This window comes from Balearica regulorum, chromosome 7 (assembly GCF_011004875.1).
Source record: "Balearica regulorum gibbericeps isolate bBalReg1 chromosome 7, bBalReg1.pri, whole genome shotgun sequence".
Lineage (NCBI taxonomy): Eukaryota > Metazoa > Chordata > Aves > Gruiformes > Gruidae > Balearica > Balearica regulorum.
Window position 1 is genome coordinate 4244546 of NC_046190.1, and position 22363 is coordinate 4266908.

General features: G+C 51.1%; 2 protein-coding genes across 7 annotated transcripts in view; one reads left to right on the forward strand and one right to left on the reverse strand.

Moving 5' to 3' along the window:
- FAM53B (family with sequence similarity 53 member B) overlaps positions 1-22363 on the forward strand; it is a 527638-nt gene that overhangs the window by 43927 nt on the left and 461348 nt on the right. For all 4 annotated transcript variants that reach the window (XM_075757678.1, XM_075757679.1, XM_075757681.1 and 1 more), the window contains one exon: positions 5481-7129. In XM_075757678.1, coding sequence (XP_075613793.1) covers positions 5481-5810 — 330 coding nt within the window. In that variant the 3' untranslated portion in view covers positions 5811-7129. The remainder of the gene's footprint in view (positions 1-5480; positions 7130-22363) is intronic.
- LHPP (phospholysine phosphohistidine inorganic pyrophosphate phosphatase) overlaps positions 8193-22363 on the reverse strand; it is a 92147-nt gene continuing 77976 nt past the window's right edge. For all 3 annotated transcript variants that reach the window (XR_012836280.1, XM_075757683.1, XM_075757682.1), the window contains one exon: positions 8193-11886. Coding sequence is in view for 2 of the 3 variants with exons in the window: in XM_075757682.1 (XP_075613797.1) it covers positions 11796-11886 (91 nt within the window). In the remaining variant the exon portion in view is untranslated. The remainder of the gene's footprint in view (positions 11887-22363) is intronic.

The following is a 22363-nucleotide window of genomic DNA, read 5'->3' on the forward strand; positions in this document are numbered from 1 at the left end:
CGCGGCCCTCCCTCTACAGCAATGTTGATTTTGGAAGCCGGTGCTGCCGAGAGCCGCATGCGGCACGGTCCCCAGCGCTGCTCAGGGCGAGATGGCTGCGTCTCCCACTTTTTGGGGAGATCAAACAGCCGCAAGCGAGGTGCTGGTGAGATCTGTCTGGGGCATCCGCCGAGCCGGTAACATTCACCTGAGCTGCAGCCTGGGGCCATTGGCAAAGCTCCTGAGATGTGCCCCGTGGTGCTAAAGAGGAGATTTGGTTATTCCAGCCTCAGGACTGAGCACTCCCCAAAGCAGAGCTCCTTCCTCCTCCCTCCCCGTCTCCCTTCCCTTCCCGCTCACTTGGGAAAACGACCTTGGGAGCACCAGTCTAGGGATGGAGTTGGAGGATATTGTGGGGGAGAGCAGTGGATGTGTGTGTGTGTGCCTGGGTAACAGCAGCCGTTACAATGACGTTCTGCAGAGCTGTAAATCCAAAGGAACCCCCTTTTCCACTCTCAAGCACCCGTCCGTCCTCCTTGGCGGCACGGATGAGCGCTTTGCATGACACAAATGCCAGGCAGGACTTTGCCGTGATGCAGATGACCAAAGCATCGGGTAACAACCCAAGGTGAAGGTATTTTACAGGAGCTGTTTGCCTCAGAGAGTGATTTACACCCGAGCGGGGCGGAGAAGCCCCCAGCGGAGGTGACTTTGCTGCAGGAGCAGCGCTGCTCGCTGCCCGCTTCCCCCTTTCCTTCTGGCACCGGGTTATTTTCAGCTTTATGAAGCAACTGTAGCCCAGTGTGCTAACGGGAGGTGCTGACAGCTTGGTAGGTAGGGCTGGGGGTGCTGACAGCTTGTAGCGTTACACCTTCCCCGGGAAAATTGCGGCAATCACCTGGCAGGGTGGGGGGGGAAAAAAAAAAAAGTGTTTGCGCAAAAGCCGTGATCACCGCGGGGATCGCGGTCCTGCTAATATTTATTCTAGCAGATCCACCGTGTTTGCAGAGACGTGTTTCAGGGAAAAACTCACAGCTGGGTGTTTTACGAGGGGAAGAGTTATACGAAGAAACGGTGCTGCGGGATTTCTCTGGCTTGCTTGCTGTCGGGGCTGCCAGCCTCCAGCCCCCGTCCCCTGCGAGGACACACGCTCAAGGGGAGGAAGAACTGCAGAAAAGGATGGATGTGAGGCGTGAGTCAGCTCCCGCAGCCTTCCCAGCTCTTGGCCTCGGTCCCCGCGCGGCGTGGAGCATCACGAGAGCCCTGCGGGAAGGAGACGGAGCCTGAGCTTGGTCACCACCACGCAAGGGCTTTGCTCTGGAGGTCGGCTGACAGCCCCGTGGCTCCTTCCGAGTGGCCAAGGGTCTCTTATTTGTATTTTTAAATGATTTTTCAGGTGCTTGCTTTAGTAACGTCTCGTTTTCTTCCTCTCCCTAAGGGATTGCCCAGCAGCTGGATTGCTGGAGCTTTGGGGAGAGGTGGGGGAAGATAAATGGGCGCCTCAAATGGTGAGCAACAGGTTATTGTGGTTGTGAGTAAAAGGTGTTTCAGGTGGAAGGCACATTACAGATGCTCGCTGGGTGAAGTCAAGATGGCCACAAGCATCTCCCCAAAGCCACCTGTGTCAGATCCGGGAGGAAGTCTGGATTCCTAGGGTTTCCTTGAGACCAGCAGCATTTGAGATGCCCGATACCCCTTTCAGTCTGGCGCTGAAGGACGAGGGTGTGGAGAGGCTCGGAGGGGGCCCAGGGCTGCCTGGCCGTGGGGAACAAGCGCCGCATTGTGCCACCAAAACTGCTCTTTGGCCGATATCAATAGAGGACTTGACTGCCCGGTTTTGCCAGCTCAGCACTTCAGCACGCGCTAAATTCACCCAATAAATAAAAAATGAGTAGAAAACTCCCCATGGGTCGAGAACAGACGCTGCATTGACTGTGGTGGCTGATCCACCACTGCTCCACGGCCAGCGCAGGCGATGCTGGCTCGCTTATCACCATCTTGGGGGGACCCGTCCCCAAAACATTCATCCCCGCCCCTTTGCAATGCCAACCCTGGCTGTGGAGCAGCCGTCCACCCCTCCGGGAAGGTGAGGCGTGGGATTTCTCGGCAGCCGGTGCCTGTGAAAACTTGCTTTTCCGAGCTGAGCGCTGGCAAAGCTGCATCAGAGGGGAGTGCCTCTGCCCGGCACCGGCACGTGGCCTTCCTCCCGAGCAGCCGCCGCAGCGCTGGAAGCAACGGGACCGGTGGAAGGGGTTTTTCTATCCTCTTACAGGGAAGGTAAAAATACTACCTGGAACAACTCAAGAGCGTTCATGGAAAATGTTGGGTTGTGGCACGTGTGGATTTGAGCAGGCAAAAGGAGGCTGTTGGCTTGATTATCTTGCCAAAGTCCAATAAAATGCAAAATTTCCCTGAAAGTCAAGTACCTTCATGGCTGTTCTCCGAGACATGTCCAAGCTTGGAAACGCTTTTCGTTTGGATGGGAAGAGTGTTCCGTGTACCTGTTTAGTTGCTCTCCAGGTTGCATCCTCCTTCATTCATCATTACAGGCATCCCCCATGTCCTTCTCGGAAGCGCTGTAGAGCATCTCCCACCCTTGCAGGATGCTCCAGCCCACCCGCAGCAGCCCAGCATGCCTGCACCTGGGTACCAAGCCCAGGGAAGCGCCGGAGCCAGGAGATGAGCTCGATTAGCAGGAGAAAAACTAACGTTCTCTGAGGTGCCAGAGTTTTGTTTGTGGAAGGGATTTGCATTTCTGAGAGGGCTGTTGACTTTCAGGAGACTTAGGCTTTCAAGTGCCTAAATCACTGCTGGAAATATGCTTGCAATTTTTTTTTTTTAAATACTTAGAAAATATTTCTCCTACGTCCTCAGGCTTCCTCCAAGTGCGGTGGTAATTACAAGTTGTCCATTAACCACAATGTGCAGATCTCCGCTTGAAGCTGTTTCGCATTCAGCACCTAGAGGACAGACCGCGTGGAGAGGCGCGGCTTGTATTTAAAAAATACGAGAAGGATGATGTGGGGACTGGGTGCAGTTGTATTATTAAAGGACAAATACCTGCGTTTTCACACCAACTTGGGGCTTGTGGGTTTTCGGAAGGTTTCAGAGACTGAAGGCCATGTGAAATGTAGCTCCCCCAGCTTGGGCAGTGGCCAACTTCCTCCCCAAGCAGCAGGAACTTCTCCTTTCAGATACAGCAGCCTCTGCGTCATCTCCTGCAACGGCTCGTTTCACCGTGGTGTGTCATTTAGCACAAAGCCTCTCAGCAACACGTGGTCAGTGGGTACCTTTGATTTCTTAAGAAATTATTGGAGTGTGGAGTAGGTGGGACTCTGACCTGCATCCCTCAGGCGCTACGTAAAGGGGTGATTTTGCTTCATTTACAACCTGGGGTGAGTTATTTTGGCAGAGTTACTCCCAGCTTACCTGGATTTGAAAGAAAAAAAACCTCAAGCAAATGTGGATAAATTCCCTGGGAATGTCAGTGGGGACGTTTGGAGCAAGGTTGTGTCTTCAGGCTGCGTGTTTGGCGCTGAACTGTGCCGCGGCAGACGCAGGCAGCAGCCCCAGACCGACGCTCTGTTGGGTACCAACGCTCTCCTGGTTCCTCCAGCTCTTGGGGAGGGTGTGATGGAAACGGCAGCGGGGTTTGCCTTCCCCCGGATAAACGAGTGCCAGAGACCCAAAGAGCTCTCCTCCACCCTCCTGCTATCCCCAGGCAGCCCGACATCCATCTCAGTTCGATGACATTTGTCTAACCTATGTTAGCGGGTCCTGGTGATGAGGTTTTACAGCGTTCAGAAATCTTGAGCAGTGCTCCAGGATCTTTACTGTTGGAAACACAATATGGCCTCCTACACCCCCCCCTCCGCTTGCTGTCTCCAGCCTAAACCTCACTTTTTCCTAAACTGTTCCTCGGGGGTCACCTCATCGGGCCTTACCAACTTCTTGCTGCTCCGGACTCTCAGAGAGCTGCCAGCGTCTGTCTTTGCAGATTTAACCCCACCAGGCAGCTTGGTCAAGAGAATACTGACTGCTGCCAGGCGCCGGTGAAGCCTCTGGTCCGTATTTCCACCGAGACATGAGCAACCTATAACATATCATGGGATGTAGCTTTTCTCCTTTAGTTTTTCTTTATGTGCCCATCTCCTGCAGCCTATAGACAAAATAAGAGCCGTGTACCCATGCCGCGGTCTTCTCATCACGGGGGTTTCAGCTGATGCTAAAAAAGCCCCCCCAAGACAGGGATCTTTAAAAGCGAGGAATCGCCTAACCCGGAGCGCCGCTTCATTGCAAATACGCTTCAGGTTTCATTCCGCACGTAAATCCCACGTCAGGAGAGGCGAACGTGAGGAGGAGGAGGGGAGCGCTGAGGCGCGTGTGCTCGTTCATACCTGTTTCGCGGTGTGGTTTCTGAGGGTGTGGGGGCATAGATCAGGTGAGCATCTTCAGCTAGCGAGGGGGCTGCCTTGCCCCCGGGTATTTATTGGGTTTATTTATTGGTATTGATTTATTCAGGCCCATCGGGTGGCACGTGGCTGGGCCAGGCGTCTGTGAAGTGAGTGCGCCATCGCACGCTCGCTTTGCACGCTGGCTCTTGCGAGAGGCTCGCACGAGCTCCCGAGCTGCTCGACGGTCTTCTGCTCAGAGCACACGCTCTCATCCAGCGGGATGGCCGCATTATTTCCATTGACATTCACTAATTAGGATTTAGTTTGCTCTTTTAAAAAAACAACCAGGGTATAAGGCATGCCCTGTCAGGTAAGCACATTTGTGGTCAGATGGCATCTCTGAGAGGTGGCGTCTGCTCTGCTCCGCTCCGAAGGGTTTTGAATGCCCGTGAGCTCCTCGTCGTTGCTGGAGGTTGAAACTGTTTTGAAGATGTGACGGTACACAAACTAAATCAAGTTTCTGGGCAAGGCAACCAGTCATGGAGCCTCTGCATTAGAGAGACAAGGGACAGAGAACTGACCTCGCATGGTCTTTAACAAGGGAGGAGAGCCACGAGCCAGCACAGCGGAGGGTTTAGCAGCACACGAGCTCCGGCTGCTTAAAGAAGGGGCTGAAGTTTCTCTTAGCTAGGTTAATAAATGGAGTTGTTGGAAACATTCATTTGGTTTTGGCAGAACAGCTCTGTACTGCCTGACACGTGCGACCGGGAGGTGCGCGGGGTGGAGGTGGTGATGGGGCTGATCCGGGCCGGGGTGGGGGTGTTTCTGATGCCGTCGCCTGTTGCGGGGACGGGAGAGGCGCAGGAGCTGCCGTGGAGAGGTCGGGGTTCGCAGCGGCCGCCCGGCTCCCGGGGACCAGGCGGCCACGAGCTGGGTGTTTCAGCTGCTCCACGTGCTTTCTGTTGGGATGGGGGGGCTCGCAGGTTTGGGGGTCGGGGGGACTCTCGGCTCATCTGGTGTAGCTTCTAGCCCATCACAGCTTCGGGATTCCCTCCGGTCCCTGTGCCCACGCCTGTCTCAGCTGCCTCTTTCCCCTCTCCTTTGCAGAACCGCCAGACTTTCAACAGCCTTACCTGCCTTAGCGCCGCGGCCGAGGACGGCTCCCAGCGGCTCCCCGGCCCCCAGCCGTGGACCACGGCCCCCCGCTCCCCAGAGGTGATGCCGGGCAGGACCCCCGCCTGCACCCCGGTACCGGAGCCGCCGCGCTCGCGGGCCGATGAGCGCCGGGCCAGCAAGGACGACCTCTCCTGCGAGGAGGAGGAGGAGGGCGGCGGGAAGGAGGAGGAGGGGGTGGCGTGGCGGAGCGGCGGGCTGGGCGCCGAGAGCCTCTTCCAGCTGGACGGCGAGATAGATATCGAGCAGATAGAAAACAACTGAGGAGGGAGTGGGTCCTCTCGCCCCGGGGTCGGGGGCTGCCAGCAGAGCCGTGGAGGGCTCCCTGCTGCCAGCGCGGGGTTTGCGGGGTCCTGCCTCTGCTCCCCTCCTGCCAGCTGGAGGGGACGAAGCAGCTTTGCCAAAATTTCATCAGGTATTTAGAGTAATTTGTGTGCGTGCGTGTGTAAATCTTGAAATCCTTTGTAACTACTGTAGCCAGATATCAGCTAGTCGGAGGAAACTGCCTGTCCGGCTGGGGAAACCAGGCGCAGGGATGACCAAAAACTTGCATTTAGTGAGTAAATGGCTTTTGCCAACACAGGGTTGGAGCTGATGGGGCCAGCCACGCTCCCCTGGGTCCCACCTGCGCTTGTTTGTTCGGGGATGCAGAAGAAGAAACCACCACCCATGGGACTGGAAAAAGTAGGGGGAAACCAGAATATTGAGATTTGCAAACTGAGTGCTGGCTGGTGGCTGCGGGGGCGGTTGCGGCTCTTCTGCCGCATCCTGCGTGGCCCCAGCACCCCCCCTCGCTCCCCATCTCCCTGGCAGTGCCGTGAGAAGGAAATCACAAGTGAAGCGTTTTGCTTAAATTTAATAATGGTAAGAGCTGGATTTTTACTTTTTTTTTTTTTTTTTTAATTTTTCCTTTTCCCGATGAGGAACTAAAGGGACCCCCCAGCCCGCACAGCTCCAACGCAGGGCAGCATCCGCAAATGCCTTTCTTCCCTATTTTTTTTTAATTCCCAGTGCCCTCAAACCATCGGGAAAAAGCCCCACATAGTCTTGGCGCTGCCCTCGCTCGGGTTCCCAACTCCCAGTTTTGAGCGGGGCTGGGCCACGTACCCATCTGCCCACGGCTGTGCCCTCTTCGCTACCCGAGGCACGGCTGCCACCCTCTTTTTTTTTTTTGCTCTGTCTTACTGTGAAGGGGCTGCACGTCCAAGGCACACCGCGGGGTTACTTGACAAAAATCAGCTGGCGAAAAGGCTGAAAATCCAGGTAGCAGCACTGAAAGCTTTTCCTCCACCTGTGCCTTTTTTAAGCACAGATAAAGTGGTAACCATTGCGTTTGTTCGATATGAATTCTCTTTGGTAAAAATAAGCTGTCCACTTGCTAACAGGTTTAGAAGGACACATATTTTTTTTTTCTCCCTTTTTTTTTTTGCTTTGTTTGTTTGTTTAAATCTCTACGAAAGCTGTACGAGTGGCTTCCAGCATCTTCTGTGGGTTCCCTCGAGCTCAGGGTTTAATTCCCGAGCTCTGCAAAAGCGAGAAAGGAAAAAAAAAAAGTCATTGATACATGACACTTTTTTAATGGGGTTTGGCATTCCTGTTGGCAAAGCTTTAGGAGTCCGTAACTCAGCAAGGGCTGAGAGCCGCTGGTACAGGGTTTATTCATCATTTCTGGTTATGTTAGTGCACTTTTTTTCTGCGGTGGGTCGGGATGCGTGTGGCATCTCCCATCACAGTGGAACCCATCAGCTGTTATATAGCTTTATCCCTGTCCTGGCACCGCAGAGGTTTTGCTCGCGGCAGCGGCCACGTCCGCTCCGTCCAGGTCGGGTGCTGGCAGGCAGGGCCAGCCCCAAATATTTGGGGAAGGGATGACAGGGATGTCTTTTCATTTTGGGGAACCCTCCAGCTCTTTTAAAGTGTCGCTTTGACGCATCGTTTAAAAGAAAACACATCCTGGGTTCATTTTTAGCCCTCCTGTAGTGGCAGGCGCTGCCTGCCTCAGACATTTTGGCAGGGTCCAGCCACGCCGGCGTTTCCCCAGGCTGCGGCCGCCCCTCGGGTCCGTGCCCCCGCAGTGGCACAACCGCAGCACGGCTCTCGGCTTTGAGCCTTCCTGATGCTCGATAACTCCCCCCCCACCCCGCGCAATGCGTCCCCGGTCTCGGGGTGCACAGCTCCCGCTGGCCACAGGCACCTCCTCAGCTGCCGGCTCCTGACTGACTGAAAAAGAGCAAATTCACCCAAATCCATGTCTGGCTGCTGCCGCAGAGCTCCGGGTGGGCTCTGGCGTGTGCATCACCGGGGCTGCAATTCCTAAGGGCTTCTGTTTTCTTTCCAAGGGCTGCTCCCGGTGCCACGCTAACCCCCCCGGTAGGAAGGTGAGCAATGGACCACTACCCAGCTGTGCTCGACATAACCGTAGCGTTCAGTTTACATACAGCACAACCCGTTTGCCTTACTAAAGACACTTCTCCGATGAGTCGTGGCCTTACACTGGGCACGTTAGCGTAGGCGCAGAATACAGTTAGCGACGGTTTTGAGGCCACGGTGGTGTTCTGTTGGGTATTTGGTTGTTGGGTTTGTATGATTTCATGTACTTATTCTCAGTTTAAGAAAGCCTTACTTTTTAAATATTTTTTTTCTCTCTCTCTCTCTCTCTGTAGAGGTAAAACATTTGTGGATTTATATATATATAAATATATATATAAATAAAGTAATTAAAAATATTAAATATAATATAGTATGTGCCTCAGATTCAGGGGACATCCTGTTGATTGTAAAGTCAGAAGTGACGTTGCTCCCCAGCATCAGGAGATCCGTACCCTACGCCCGCAGCGACCGCAGCGGGGGAGCAGGGCGTCCCCCCCCGGGGGTCCTGCTCTGGGTTCGTAAAGGACTTCACCTATTAGTACACAGATGCTTTGGTAAACCCACCTCCCCCCCCCAGCAAATTTCTGCCAGCTGCCAGAATGTGATATTAAAGTAATATGCAGACAAGGGATGTTATTCCTTGCTAGGTAGCTAAAACAGGTTCATGATTGTGAAGAAACACGGTGGCTTGTCCAGAGCGTGACCCAGTCTGGCCAGCAGCCGTTTCAGGATGACAGCAAGCTGCGTCAGCGGCAAGAAGGGTTCATCGGTGCCAGTCCTGCAAAAAAAAGGATTTTAATAGGAAAAGTCTTAGCACGAGCACGGGGAGTTTGCTGCGCGTTCGCAGATGCAGCTCTTCGAGCCTGTTCTATGAAAGATTACATTTAAAAAAAAAAAAAAAAGGCAAAAGGAAGTAGTTGTAAAATAGATTGTAATTTTTCCACGTTATAGCATAGCCTATTTGGCCAATAAAGTTGTGTTTCAAGTGCATTGTTTAAAAGCTCCTGGCTGAATGGGCTAACAGACTTACATAGGACGTTATAGGATTGTAGCAGTGCTTTACAGCGTTTATGGGTTTGATGTTCAAGAAATCAAAAGAAGAGGATGGCCAAAAAAACAAAAAAAAAAAGCCTTCTGAAGCTATGACCTGTAGTAGCCAAGTCTCGCTGGCAATTGCACAAGCGCAGCGGGACGTACGTGTCCCCGGGGAGGGGCTGCCCGAGGTGCCCCCGCCGGTGCGGCTGCCCTCTCCCCGGGCGGGCGAGGAGGCTGCCCACCCGTACCCCCTCCATGACTTGATTGCACTAGAGCAGCTCAGTCTCAGGAAATTGCTTGTTACTTTTACTGTGTAAATAAAGCTTCCTGGTTCAATAACTCCCAGCCGGCGTCTCGCCTCTCTGTGCTCTCCCCGTGGCCGGGCGCTGCGGTGGGGTCGGGGTGAGGGTGGGGGGAAACCCAAAAATGGGTGTGAGTTGGGAAAGCCCCTGGTTGGGACCCTCCATCGGGGTGTCTGTGTTAGAAATAAAGTGTCCAAGCCTTGGGTTGTACCAGAAAAAAAAAATAATGGGCATTCTGTGATGTTCACGTGCAGGCGGACGCGATGCGTCCCCCCGCGGTGGGGGGGGGACACCTCCCGTGGCCCCCAGCCTGACGCTGGCTGTTATTTAGCTGTAACGCAGCCGAAGAGGTAACAGCAAAACGCAAATCAACGTTTCACCACCAAGTAGCACCTTACGCTTTGTGTTTAAGGACAGAGATAATGTCCCACCCCTTAAAATAAAATCGAAACGCGAGCAAGGCCAGAGCCCGCGGCAGGGCAAAGGCGTGTGGGGTGTTAAATAAATTCTTGGGGAAACGGGGTAATATCTCCCTGCAGCCTTTGTAAAGCAGAGAGGAAAACGGCTGTGTTTCCTCAAGTGAGCAAACAGTTTAAAAAGTTTCATGACAGATGGCAGGATGTTTATCTGCCTGAACTTAATCAGATTGAAGTGATAGGCTTAGTATAATAGAACAAAAAGGAAGAATTGTAGGATAAAAAAATTCTCAGCGATCTGTCACAGCCCTAACGTTCGACCAGGGTTTGCGGCATCCTTCGCGTCTGCACGGATGCACACGGTGCTGTACACTTTGGCTGAACCGCTACCCAGAGGATGAAAAGATACAAAAACAGACCAAAAAAATTGCACTAAGGTCATTTTCCCAGATGTGGTTTATTTTATTATAATTTAACTCCTAGCCCACTTTCCCCAAGGGGTGCCGTGCAGCTCAGCAGCCAGCTGGTAGCTCTGACAAACAAGGGTTTCCAACACTCACAGGCTGCTCCAGGAACACGGAGCATCACTTCGGTGTCCTTCAGGGATCGAGGTCGTCTTCAGCTGGTGGGACTACTGGAAACGTAGCTGGAATTATTGTTTACCTCCCACTTGCAAACGTGGAGAGCAGTAGCTGAATGCAGACAGCAGCCAGAGCACGCTGCCTGAGTGTATATATGTATAAATATATGTAGCACATACATAATTGCATACCTTTCTGTGGTCCCACGGCAGGTCTGAAGCAGGTTAAAGCCCAGACGGTCTCGTTCCACTCCAGTCTAAAGTACAAAGTCAAAAAAACCCGAGGGGGTGTGGAACTGCTGACACGCTGGTTAAAAGGGGACTTTTGCCTCTGAGCGGGTGACTCCGGCAAAGCCGGCAGGTGGGTGGAGGTGGGCGCAGGTGGGCACCCCCTGCTTCCCTGGGGCCGAGGATGTGCTGGAGCAACCCCCGATCTCTGGTTCCGCTCCCTGGTTTGAGCCCCCGTCCCTGCCACGCGCAGCCAGCGTTAGGGTGCGTGCCGCAGCGCAAGAAACAGCGCTGTAAAACTGCCGCGCGCAAGAAACCAAAAACCCCGGGGATCTGCGGGAGTCGGGCAATGCCCGGGGCAGGGAGCAGCTCCTTTTGGCAACGCTCATTCTGTTGTATGTGTGTGTGTGGGGCTTTGGTATCCAGGAGAACTGGAGGACAGTCTAGCAAGGATTAGCGGGAAGGAAAGACGGTGGGTGAGCAGGAGCTCGTGGCAGGGCCAGGCGTGCCTGCCGTGTCCCGTGATGCTCCGCACCGGAGCTGTGCGGGGCTCAGTGCTGACAGCGCCCGGGCACGGGTGAACGCCCGGCTGCAGGGCCAGGATTTTAATGGGGAGGGGTAGGAAACCCGTGTCCCCCCCAACAGCCACGTCTGCCTGCAAGACCCCCCACGGAGAGAAGGAAAAGCCCATCGGTCCCATGGCCCTCGCCAGCTTATTCCAGCCAGGGAAAAGCATTTCGGATCCTCTAAGCATCCCTGCCAGCGCTGATGTGACTGAACACGACGACAAACGGCCCAGGTCTGCAGGATGAGGTTTATTCCCAACAGGTCGGTGTGGTTATTCCGTAATGTGTCACAGCATTACCGGATTCCCAAGCCCTAACCTGGAGCGGTGCCAGCCAGGCTAAACGTGGCAGAAATGTGGTTGCCGGCTTGCCAAGGGCTCAGGGGCTGTGCCCCTCCCCAGGGATTTCGTGCCGCCCGTAGCAAGAAAGAGGCACGCACAGGACCCCGCAGAGCGGGGCTGGGCCAGCGCACCCCAGCCCGGGGCTCGGTGGTTTCCATCACCCCTCAAGGACAACCCCCATCCCATCTCAGGCACCCCAAAAGGCAGAGAAAGGGTGAGTTAAACAGCAAAGCTTGTCCGTGAAGGGGTGCCGAGTCCCCCATTTCCCACCTGGGCACCTCCGGGCTGGGTCCCTGGTGTGAGCCAAGAGTTAAAGCAGACGGAGGTGGGAGAGGACGCCGCAGCCTCGTGGAGGGGCTGCACGCGAGTCCTCCTCCTCCTTCCTTCCAGTCGCCCACGGCGCCGTCGGTTTTACAGCTGCTGGAGGATAATGTCAACTGCCTCAGCGAGGTTGTTCACATAGGCGTCCGGCTTCACGTGGGGGTGGTTCTCATCGCAAGGCCTGCGAAGGAGACAGACGGGCACGGCTCAGCAAGGTCGGGCGCCCAGCCAGGTCCCACGTCCCTGGCCGTCCGGCTGCTGCTGTGGCCCCAGAGCCCAGGGCAGTGCCGAGGTGGCCCCAGATGGAGCACCCTTGGGTCAGCCTGGCTCTCACATTCCTCCCTTTTCTGTTTTTTTTTTTTTCCCCTTTTCCCCCTCCTCTCCCTAGCTCCCCCATACCCAGGTCTTTCCTGGGTGCTACAGTAGGTCCCATGTCCTTGTGCAACCAGGCTGGGCAAAACTTTGCAAACCCTTGTACGGAAGACAATCTACATCGTTAACTAACTAATCCAAATTAACGCACTGGATTTTACATGGCACTTCTTCATTCAGGCAACAGCACTATCAGACAGGGATCGCTGGGAGGACACTCCACTGCAAGCCTAGGATCCTACGAAACTGTGCAAATAAGTATTGTCCCATGGCTTTTCTCTAGAAATAGGGAAAGAAAAGAAGAGCTCGCTTCCGACCTAGAGCCATGAAAAGTCCATGCGTAGCTTCAGTGAATGGGGAGGCTCTGTCAGGGTTTAATTTTGCAGGACCACCATCATCTTGTAAATCTAACGGTGGTGGTTTCAGACGCTGCCATGAAAAGGGTCAGACTCACCCTCCACTGCGAATCACCACCCCAAAGCAGAGCGGCTTGAAGCCATTTTTTGCCAATGATTTAATTAGAGGTACTGGCCTAACGAGGCGCAGATGCACAATCCTATTTTACTGATTCAGCAGCACTGCTGGTGGGGAGGGGGCAGATGTGGGAGGCAGCAATTTTCCAAGCCTTGTGGTCCTGTTACGGCTCTTGGGCTGAGAAACCCAACAGCTGGTGAAGAGAAAACATATGTATATTTTATACGCCTAATGGCTTTCCTCTGGGAAAGAGATGAGCGCCCTGATGTCCACCTCCCATCTCTCTCCCTCCCTGTAAAGGCCAAACCTTTATTTAGCACGGGCCATTTTCTCAGCAGGGAAGATGCATTTCCCAACGGATGCACGAGAGACAGAGAGATTATTATTATTATTATTTATGATGTGCAGAATTTGGTGAGCACTTGTCTGTACAAGTTCCAAATTATTTCCTCAGTTCCAGCACTGAAGTTCCCCAGGGCTATTTCCTTTCTGTTCATTTTTTCAGCCGCGCTCTTCACGTCCGAGTACACGAGCTCCTCGCAAAGGCACGGCCTCTTTCGGGACCCCACGCTGCTTGAGATTTTACTTGCTGCAAAGTTACAGAATGCAACTAGGAAAAATAAAAGACGTTGATACTCAGTTTTCCTTGTGTCACCTCCAAAGCAGGCGGCACAAGGACGATGGCTTCATGAAACGGACTCTATGTTGGTGCTGGTTGTCATAAATACCATATTTAAAAGGTGGAAGGTTATTCCATGGGTCTTTACTTAATTATCCAAGTTCTATCTTGTTACAGGGCTAGGGTGCAATAAGAACAGTAATTATGATGTTTTTTTAGGTTTTCCTCAACTGAAGAAGAATTTACATTGCTGAAGGTAAAGCAAGTTATAATATACAATGGAGAAAAAACCTTCAAATATACAGAAAGTAAAAATCCAGTATGTATTCATCCCTTAGGTGGTGATTATTGCTCACCCCCTGATTTAACCAAGAGGCTTTTATGAATACAGAAATACTTTTGGGGGTGTAACATACTCATTTTTTGGCAATAATCCTTAATTTGAGTGGAGATCTAAAAAAAGTAATGAACAAAATTTCTTTCCATTTTACACCCCGAAAAATCTTTCTTTCCTAGCTTATACATTAGCATAAAATTTTAAGAACTGCTTGAAATGAACACTTCTACAAGAAAGTTTCAATTACACAGCACTCTTTGATCTATTAAAAGGATTTTGTGATTGATATCTGTGCTGACTATACAGAAATCCACCTGTAACTCAGCTGCTAAATGCCATTGATCAAGGAAATGCCCTGTATGCACTAAAGGTGTGCTGCAGAAGGGATGGGTGTATAGGTACATATACACTGCAGTAAAGCAAACTGGGAAAAACGGGTATTTTTACCCATTCATGCCAATAAGGTGTGAGGACAATGCACAGACTGGCCAGCCATCCACATCTGCCTCCAGCCACCTTCGCTCCAGCGGAGCTACAAGTTCACCCTCGCGTGTTGCCCAACCGCCCCACGGGACCACTGGGCTGGACCTGGGCTTCATTGTTATCTGCTGCCCCCCTGTTATTCACCCGAGCCTGATTATTTCTCTTCCGCTTTGCAGTCCAATACCCTGCAGGGTTACAGCTGGGAACCCTAAAATACCCTTCTGCTACCCATGCTGCAGACAGACGGCCTCGCTCACAACACAAGGGTTGCAATAGTTTTAATAATACTTTACTGGCGTTATGCAGAAGAAAACGAGAGGAACACGCAGTCCTTACGCAGCAGATGTGTCCCGTTGAAGCAGCCGGGGTGCAGCAGAGCCCGGCCGCTCAGCAGGTGCCCCCCCTGCCTGACCCCGCTTCCCTCCCAGGGTGGGCATCAGCCCCGTGACACGGCGCCGTCCCCACGCCGGCCATCCCTACCCCTGGGCTGCAAAGTGTATTTCGTTTCAGCCCATGGCACGTTTCGGAGTTACACTTTTCAGACATGTCCTGTATCTTGGATTACCTATATGCTCATTGCTGCTAAGTGGGGGGGAAATGCAATAAATAAAATTGTCTGAGAAACAACTGGAACCAAAGACACTTCCTTGCTCTCTTGCCTTCTCCTAAGGCCATGCCGAGGAGTTTTTCTTCCTGTCGGTGCCACCCCAAGAGCTGTTTCTTGTGGCCTCTTCCTTCGTCTCGCAGAATGCTTTGTAGCTCACACAACTGCACACACAGAGCCAAGCGACGCTTCCCCCCACCCCAGCTCAGTATCGCTCTTCTAAGCATCTGTCGAAAGGAAACTGCAAGCAATAATCCCCAAACACTAATGCCAAGAAGCAATGCTCCAAACGTAGTGAAACAACTCAGGAGCCCAAGTCTGGGTGCCAGAAGTGAGGCAGAAGAGGGAGCCGTGCCATAAAACCTCCAGGCAAACCCAAGATGCTGGAGGATGAGCCCTTCTTCTGCCATCCGAAGGGAGCGGAGACCGAGGCTCTACGCCAGCCTCTCCCCCGGGGAAATCGGGCTTTTTCCCAGGAGAAACCCCAGTTACTGAGAGTTTTAAGATACCCCGAAGTGGACCATTGTGCTCTGCAGCTCGGCACTGATGTCCTGGGTGTTGCTTCGGTGCAGCAGAGCCTCCCGGGACAGGGCCGCTGCGTGCAGGTGGAAACTTCAGCCAAGAGCAGATCTTGGTCTCGCGGTTTCAGCTTGGCTTCTCTTCCAGTGACAATGACCCTTTTTGCATGGCACGGTGGCAGACATCACAATGGCAGGTCACAAAACTGACAGCAGAGGTTACTTTTTAGTACTTTTCTCTTTCATATTCCAGAAATAAATAAGAAAAATAATCTAAAAATATCTTTAATTTGCTAGTTGAAGAATAAACTTGTATTGAGCTAACTTTAAGACAAACTCCTGGTTTGTTTTTTTTTTTTTTCACATGGGACTCTGGTTACAGAGAAGACCATAAATCAAAATGACAGAAAATTATATTCTGTAGTTGAATACCGAGCTGTCAGCAGTCTTGGCCAGTGCACAAACTCACTTGTGAAAAATCAACTACAGCCTTGGGAAACATTGTCCTCAGTAAAGCAGGACTCCTTGGAGCGGTTCAGCACCACGGCCCGGATACATACGCAGGGAACATTTTCCAGCCCAAGCTGGCCATGACAGCTGTGAAATGTGGCGCTTTGTTTCTGCATCACCTCTCGGTGGCCACCTCGCTGGTATATGAAGCAATCGGGGAAAGAAGTGACTTAGCACAGGGACCCTCTGAAATCTGGGGTGGTCCTTCTGGGTCCCTACTGTTAGCACAGGGCAATGTTAGGAGAGGATGTTCTTCAAAAGCAAAAGCCATCCAAAACGATCCGTGCATTACAACATATTAAAGACGGGAAGTATCTTTAGCATGATGCAACACAGACAGAGGTCTTGAGACTCAGTAGTTACTCATGTCCATCAAACCATCTTCAGGAGATGACTAAACATCCTCCTCTCCCAGGGACCATTTATCACTGTCAGCTGCTGAGCAGCTATCTATAGCCCCATGTGCTCTGAGCCAGACCCTCCGCCCATACTAAACTGGTTAGTTCAGATCAATGCTTCAGCCTGAGACATCAAGGAAGCAGCAGGGTGCTGCAGAAAACTGGCTCTGCAATTTTAACTCCTCACTCGGTTACTTGGTAAGAGAAGCCCCAGCATGGTACCAGGGCTCCTGACTAGCAGAAAACGATGGCTTCCTCCTGGTGAAGCATAAAACCAAATCCCAGATCACGAGGGGCTGTGAAAAATTAGCTTCTGCAAGAATAAGAAGGTTCGCTTACAGTCTGGGTCAGATTTCCACTTGGATAGGTCTGCTCTGGCAAGCTAAATTCCCCACTAGACTCAGCTATCAGGAATGGTCTTGAATTGCCCTGACCCGTAATTTTCTGCAACGGTTCACCCAAATGCACTTGAATATCTGTGAGGGATGAAGGGATCTGTGCTGGTTTGCATAGTCCTTTGCAGAAACTACTAGGCGTCTTTAAAGTGAATGAAGCTAAATAAATACATGCAGAAGAGCACATTGCTAGGGACAGCGTAAAAGGATGCCCCTTAAAACACAGACATGGAGTTAACCCCGTTCTTTCCCATACCAGTTGGGATTCTGGGTTTAGTCCGTGGGTCAGGGCGGGCATCGGCCACTGCTCGCAGCCGGCTCCAAACGGTGCTCTCACAAGGGCCCGTTTCTGCAAAGGGACTTGGAGCTGCGGAAGGAAAACAGGCGGCTGGGTGCCGGAGGTGTCCTGCCGAGCTGGGAGCCAAATGCCCCACCGGGAACAAGGAGGAGGTGTCTGAGCACCAGACCCTCACGTCATGCTGTCCTAGGAAACTTCACGTACCCGCTGGAATGATTTTCTCAGCGCCTCATTTGCACTCATTTCCAACAAAACATATGGAGAACAAAAAGGAAACAGCTGGATTACTGTGTGGACAAAATATTTAGCGGATAAAAGTCTGAGTGGAGGTAGCCGACACGGATAGTCATGGCCACAGGGATGGAAACAGACTCAGAATCCAGCGTAACTCCAGACGTGCCAAAACTTGATTTCAGAGAACAGAAGCAGATGGGGATTGATCAACACATGATTAGTATCCCAGGTTAAAATTAGCTTTTGCATAGTTCTTTAAAAATAGGGGTGGGTAGGAAAAACACCACGCAGGGCCAAAGCAAGGCACAGAAGTTAATTTGAAAAAGACAAACGATCCCACATTCCAGTGTACGGAGCTGCAGTCGTTTGGCAAACCTGATCTGTAACGCTGCCTGTCCCATGATCGCTGACCTTGCCGGCAGCCCAGCGAACAGCGAACCCCATCCCACGAACCCCATCCCACGAACCCTCCCTCTGTTTGTGCAAGGGACCTCTCTCTCTCACCACGCACACTTCCCACTAACTCCTCAATTAAACAGCATATACTCCTGCTGCAAAAAATTAGATAAAAAAGCTCGAAACCATTTCTCCTGACAGCGTATTCTTCAGGGGCTCTTCCACGGCTGTAATACATGTGAGACAGAGTCGAACCAGATTCGCTTTACGAGGAACGCAAGCAGACACTGTAACCTTTGCTAGTTTCTTTGGACAGATGCAATTATTTTACTCAGTGCCACGAGCGAAACTCACATTTTTGTGAAATGTGCAACTTAATCAGTTTGGCACTGAAAACCCAAATAAATCACAGTGACTGACAGCACACTGATGGGCAGTTGATGAATGGCTGTACAGCACGTTTCCCGACGGTATGATGAGAGACAAACCTGCACCAAAGCCACTAAACGCACCCAGCGTTGGAGCAGGTCCCAGAACTTCAGGGAACCCCGTACCTGGACCCCATATCTCATGTTATGGACAGATCTTCCTGGAATAGGAAGAGAGGCTTTTGTGGTCAAACCACTAGATTTTGGAGAGCTGCTGTGACGGTGTGCGTGACCCGGGGCAGAAGGTTTGTCCTCACGAAGCAGCTAGCACCTTCCTTTGCTTTGCTGCCATCATTTGGGAAGATGCTTCTTCTCAGAGAGGTGGGCACCATCGACAGAAACTCCTACCCACAAGCCGTGCTGCTGAGGATGCCTTCTACACTGCTGCAGGGGTCGGTGGCCTCTAGAGACAACCTTGCCATGCCATCTCCTCCTGGCCACCAAGCCTGCAAGAGCTCCAGGAAATCAAACCCGTGGTAGAGACTTCCAGCCACCTCCACTGCTCTTCTCTCGCCTCCCAGAACTGCACACACAGCTAATTGTGTTTAATTGCAACTCATTTCAACTGAAGCATCCACAAACAGGTAAATTAACAGCCAAGTTGTTTGCTAACACGTAAAGGAAGTCTGTGGGCTTGCCTCTTAATCGTTCCCGTTTATGTTAAACTGCTACAGTTTTAACTGAGCAGAATAAACCGGCTTAGGTACAATACTTCTCCAGGCAATATACCTCAACATACAGGAAAATACAAAGATTGAGGCAACAAGGAGTTATCTTTCTGCATAAATTACCTAAAAAAAAAAAAAAAGCAAGCTTAGCAAGTGCTAGCAAACATTCCCCAGATCTTTGTTTTTCTGAATTTCAAGGCGCTTCCTGGGGTGAACACTCGTACTTTTCAAATGTACATGTGCTGAAAATCTAAATTGGAGTGTTGTGGTAATTTGTTTGTTTCTAATCAGTTGGCTGCATGGTGATGCTCTAACTAATGAGCTCAGACACACAATTACAGAAATAGCTGCTTAGAAGAGGATGCTGGGAGTACTGCTAGGGCTAAAATAGGTGCATGGGGGAGTGCTTGGTGTCCCTGCTGCGGTTTGCTCTACCAGGTCTTCTACCAGGTCTTTTTAAACTGGCACTGGCCAAGTTCTGGTGAAGGATATCACACTGGGGAGCAAGGAGGAGGTTGGAAATGGTGATTGTAACTGCAGATATGAAGTGGTTCTGGGAGAGCAAGTGGGGCTTTGACAAAATAAAGAGGTGAAAGGAGCAGAGGTGACCAGGACAGATCACAAGCTGGAGGCTGGCAGTGGCAAACTTCCGTGGACATTACACGTAAGGCTTGGGAAAGGATCAACACAAATTTCCAATACTTCTCTTTGCAGGCACAACCTTTACTCACACCAGTTGTAAGTTATCCCTTGAATAATCCCAATTCCTGCCATTTCTGCAGGATACACCGCACCAACCAGCCGTTGAACATACAACGCTGAGGAAGCAGATGACGCAGGCAGCTGTTTTCCTCCACCCATCCCTATTTATTTTCTCTCTCAGGAAATACAGCACATGTGAGCATGCCAGATTAGGAGCTTTGGAGACTAAAAGTCCTGAAAGTCTTCGGTCGGGCTGCAGATAGGACATACACAGATTCATCTTAAGTAAGAGACAAGGCATGAAGAAATGCAGGACAGCGATGGGGAGAGATGATGCAAAGTGCTGTCGTGGGGACGGAGGGTACCGTTGGCTAAATGCTCTCATGTGATTACACCAGAGCATAAGATTTTATTAGAACTGACTTCTTTCCCCCACCTCCAAAACCCCTCATGCAAAAATGCACTAAAAAGTCAAGCTGGTTTGAACAAATATTTAAACAAGCCGAGCGCTGGTGTTCAGGCATCTGGGCAGCAATTTTCCTTGTCAAAACTGCAGAGCTCTCTCATCTTGTAAAGTAAAAGCAGTTCAGCAGGGACCCAGCATCAAAAGCGTGCGTACCAGCGTTACAGTGGAGGAGAGGGTGCAGCACACACATCTGTTCTGGTTTTGGACTGGTTCCCAGCCTGCTTGTCCCTGAACACACGTGCCCTGAGGACAGCTGGTGTTGGAGGGAGAGATGAAACCTGGTGGCCATCAGGATGGTGAGACACTCAACTGGCCCCTTCTGCCACACGGGCCTCTGGTCCCTTCTTCTCTGCCCATTCTGAAGGCACCGCGTGGGCTCTGAGCTGGGACCTACTGCGGTCCCATCCAATGGTTAAGCCATCGTGGCTCAAAAGCCAGCCTTGCTCCATACTTGGGATGATGGATACTTGATCAGGACTCCTCACAGAAGACCGAGGTGGAAGGTGGTTACTGCTGTCCTGATTGCCATCCTTAGCCTCATGGAAACAATTTTAATTTGTCTCATGTAGCAAGGGTGCGTTGTAAAGGAAGTATTGGTAATATTTGTGCAACAAATTCTGTTAGGTCAACTGATACAGCTAGAAGAGACATAAATGTTTGAGAATAGAAAATGTCTCATTCCTGGGAGTGGGAAGCCTCCACAGCAGCGCTCATTCACCCCTGGGTCTCCTGGCTTTCCCCCATCACGCTGCCCCAGCGTTGTCTGTCCAAAAGCAAGATGCTGTGCCCAGGCTGGTCACCTGAACCTCTCCAGAAGCCTCCTCCTCAGCACAGACAGGTCCCTCCGAGGGGAAAGGCAAGGGTATTCATTCCATGTTCATCCCATCTTCTTAGATAACAAGTCCGGATAGGAAATATCCTCTGGAGGTGATAATTTTTTCCCCTACCGACTCTATCGAAAACAGATGACGAGCTCATACCCCAGAACCAGTTCTTTGACAGCCAGGGTTAGGTGCAAAGAATCTGCTCCAACTTTTAGATGAAGTTTGGATAAAGTTAACGGAGATAAATCCTACCTCTTGCGTTACTGCAGTCTGCGAGCACAGAATATGCTGGACATGTTTGTGTAAGCGCAATAGCCCCCGGGTTGGATGGGGTGGACCGGGGGATCAGAAGCTCTGCACTGTACATATGGATGCACCTACTGCTGCAACGCAAGTACAGCACAGCTGTTTTCAATAGAAGCAAGTCTCCTTCTCCCCCTCAAAAGTTAAACACACATTTGCTGTTTGCTGAGAAAATCTGAGAACAGCCCCTGCTTTGCCAAACTATCCAGTCTAAGAGGGTGTTTGCAAGCACCGTGAGACTCAGCTCTGCCTGCTTGGATTAATTATCGATGACCTGCATGGCTTTGCCAAATGACCTCACTCAATTCAGTAGAAAATAATTTTAAACACCTCTGAGAAAGAATTTGGACATAAAAATTTTCTTTGTGCGTATATACAAACAGATGTGCATCTTAAATGCAACTGATGCATTAGCATCCCCATTAATGGGACTTAATATTACACGAGAGTGGGAAAGATTAATTTCAAGGGCTGAATTTGAAGCTCAGTTGTGCTCAGGCATCTTACTCTGTTAGGTGTTTTTAAAGACCTTAACCTAAGAGAATATTTCATTGCTTTCCTTTAATATGTTGCTTACAAAATCCACATGAAATGTGTAAAACAAATGCTGGCCTCTGCATTTGCAAAGCATTGCATGGAGATTTAAGTCGCAGAACTCTGGTAGGTCCAGATACTAGCAAGAAAGAAGCTTTGCAGATTATGAAAGAAAGGAGTCTTAACTTCAGATTTTGAATGCTGTTTGGAGAAGTTTAATTTAAAAAGTATTAGGCCACAGTTGCACTGATAATGCAACTAAACAAGACATTCAAAGATACAGCGTTAAAAGACTGTTTCTCACCAAACAAGAATTTGAGCTACCCTAACAACAATAATATTTGTCTTCAGATGGTGCTCACTAAATCAGTCCTAATTTTAAATGAGAATGAAACTATGAGACTATCGGTGCCACTCCCAGGAAACCCAAGCAGACAGACACGCATGCAGCCGGCTCTCCTTCCAAAGGGCAGGAACAGCCAATTTACGCACGTGTTGGGAACCAGTGCCTCCCGGCTTCAAAGCCTTTCTCATGTGAGAAGCCAAAAAAGCACCTACATTGGAAAATTAAGGCACGCTCTACATCATCAGCTCCCAAGTTGCTCAGCCCGGACAAGGCCATGACATGGCGGTGCAGCAACCCCGGCACAGCAGGACCTCTCCATGGGGTCTCTGACTTCTCCTCCTCCCAGACCAGACAGGAATATTACATCCAGCCTCCCTACGCTCAAGGATGTCTCGAACTCATCTGTTTCTAAACATGTTCACGCTTTTAGCTGATACAACAGAAGGGAATATGTTTTTAAACTAACCGCCAAGTGTTCGGCCTAAGTTTTGAGTCAGTGTATTATTTACGCCTTCTGAAACGGCTCAGAGCCACCTGAGCACGCGGATCCCACCAAAATAACTCGGGGGTTGTCCTCGGAAACTGCTGCCCCTTTTAAAGCATCAACTTCGCTACAGTTATTCCAAATTATGGCTCATTTGCTTAAGCCACTCTGTAAATTGTACCTTCATAATGTGGAATTTTGCATGCTGTGAATGTGCCTAGCTTTGCATCCATGTCCACAGCTCCAAGGAGATGAGACTTCATTT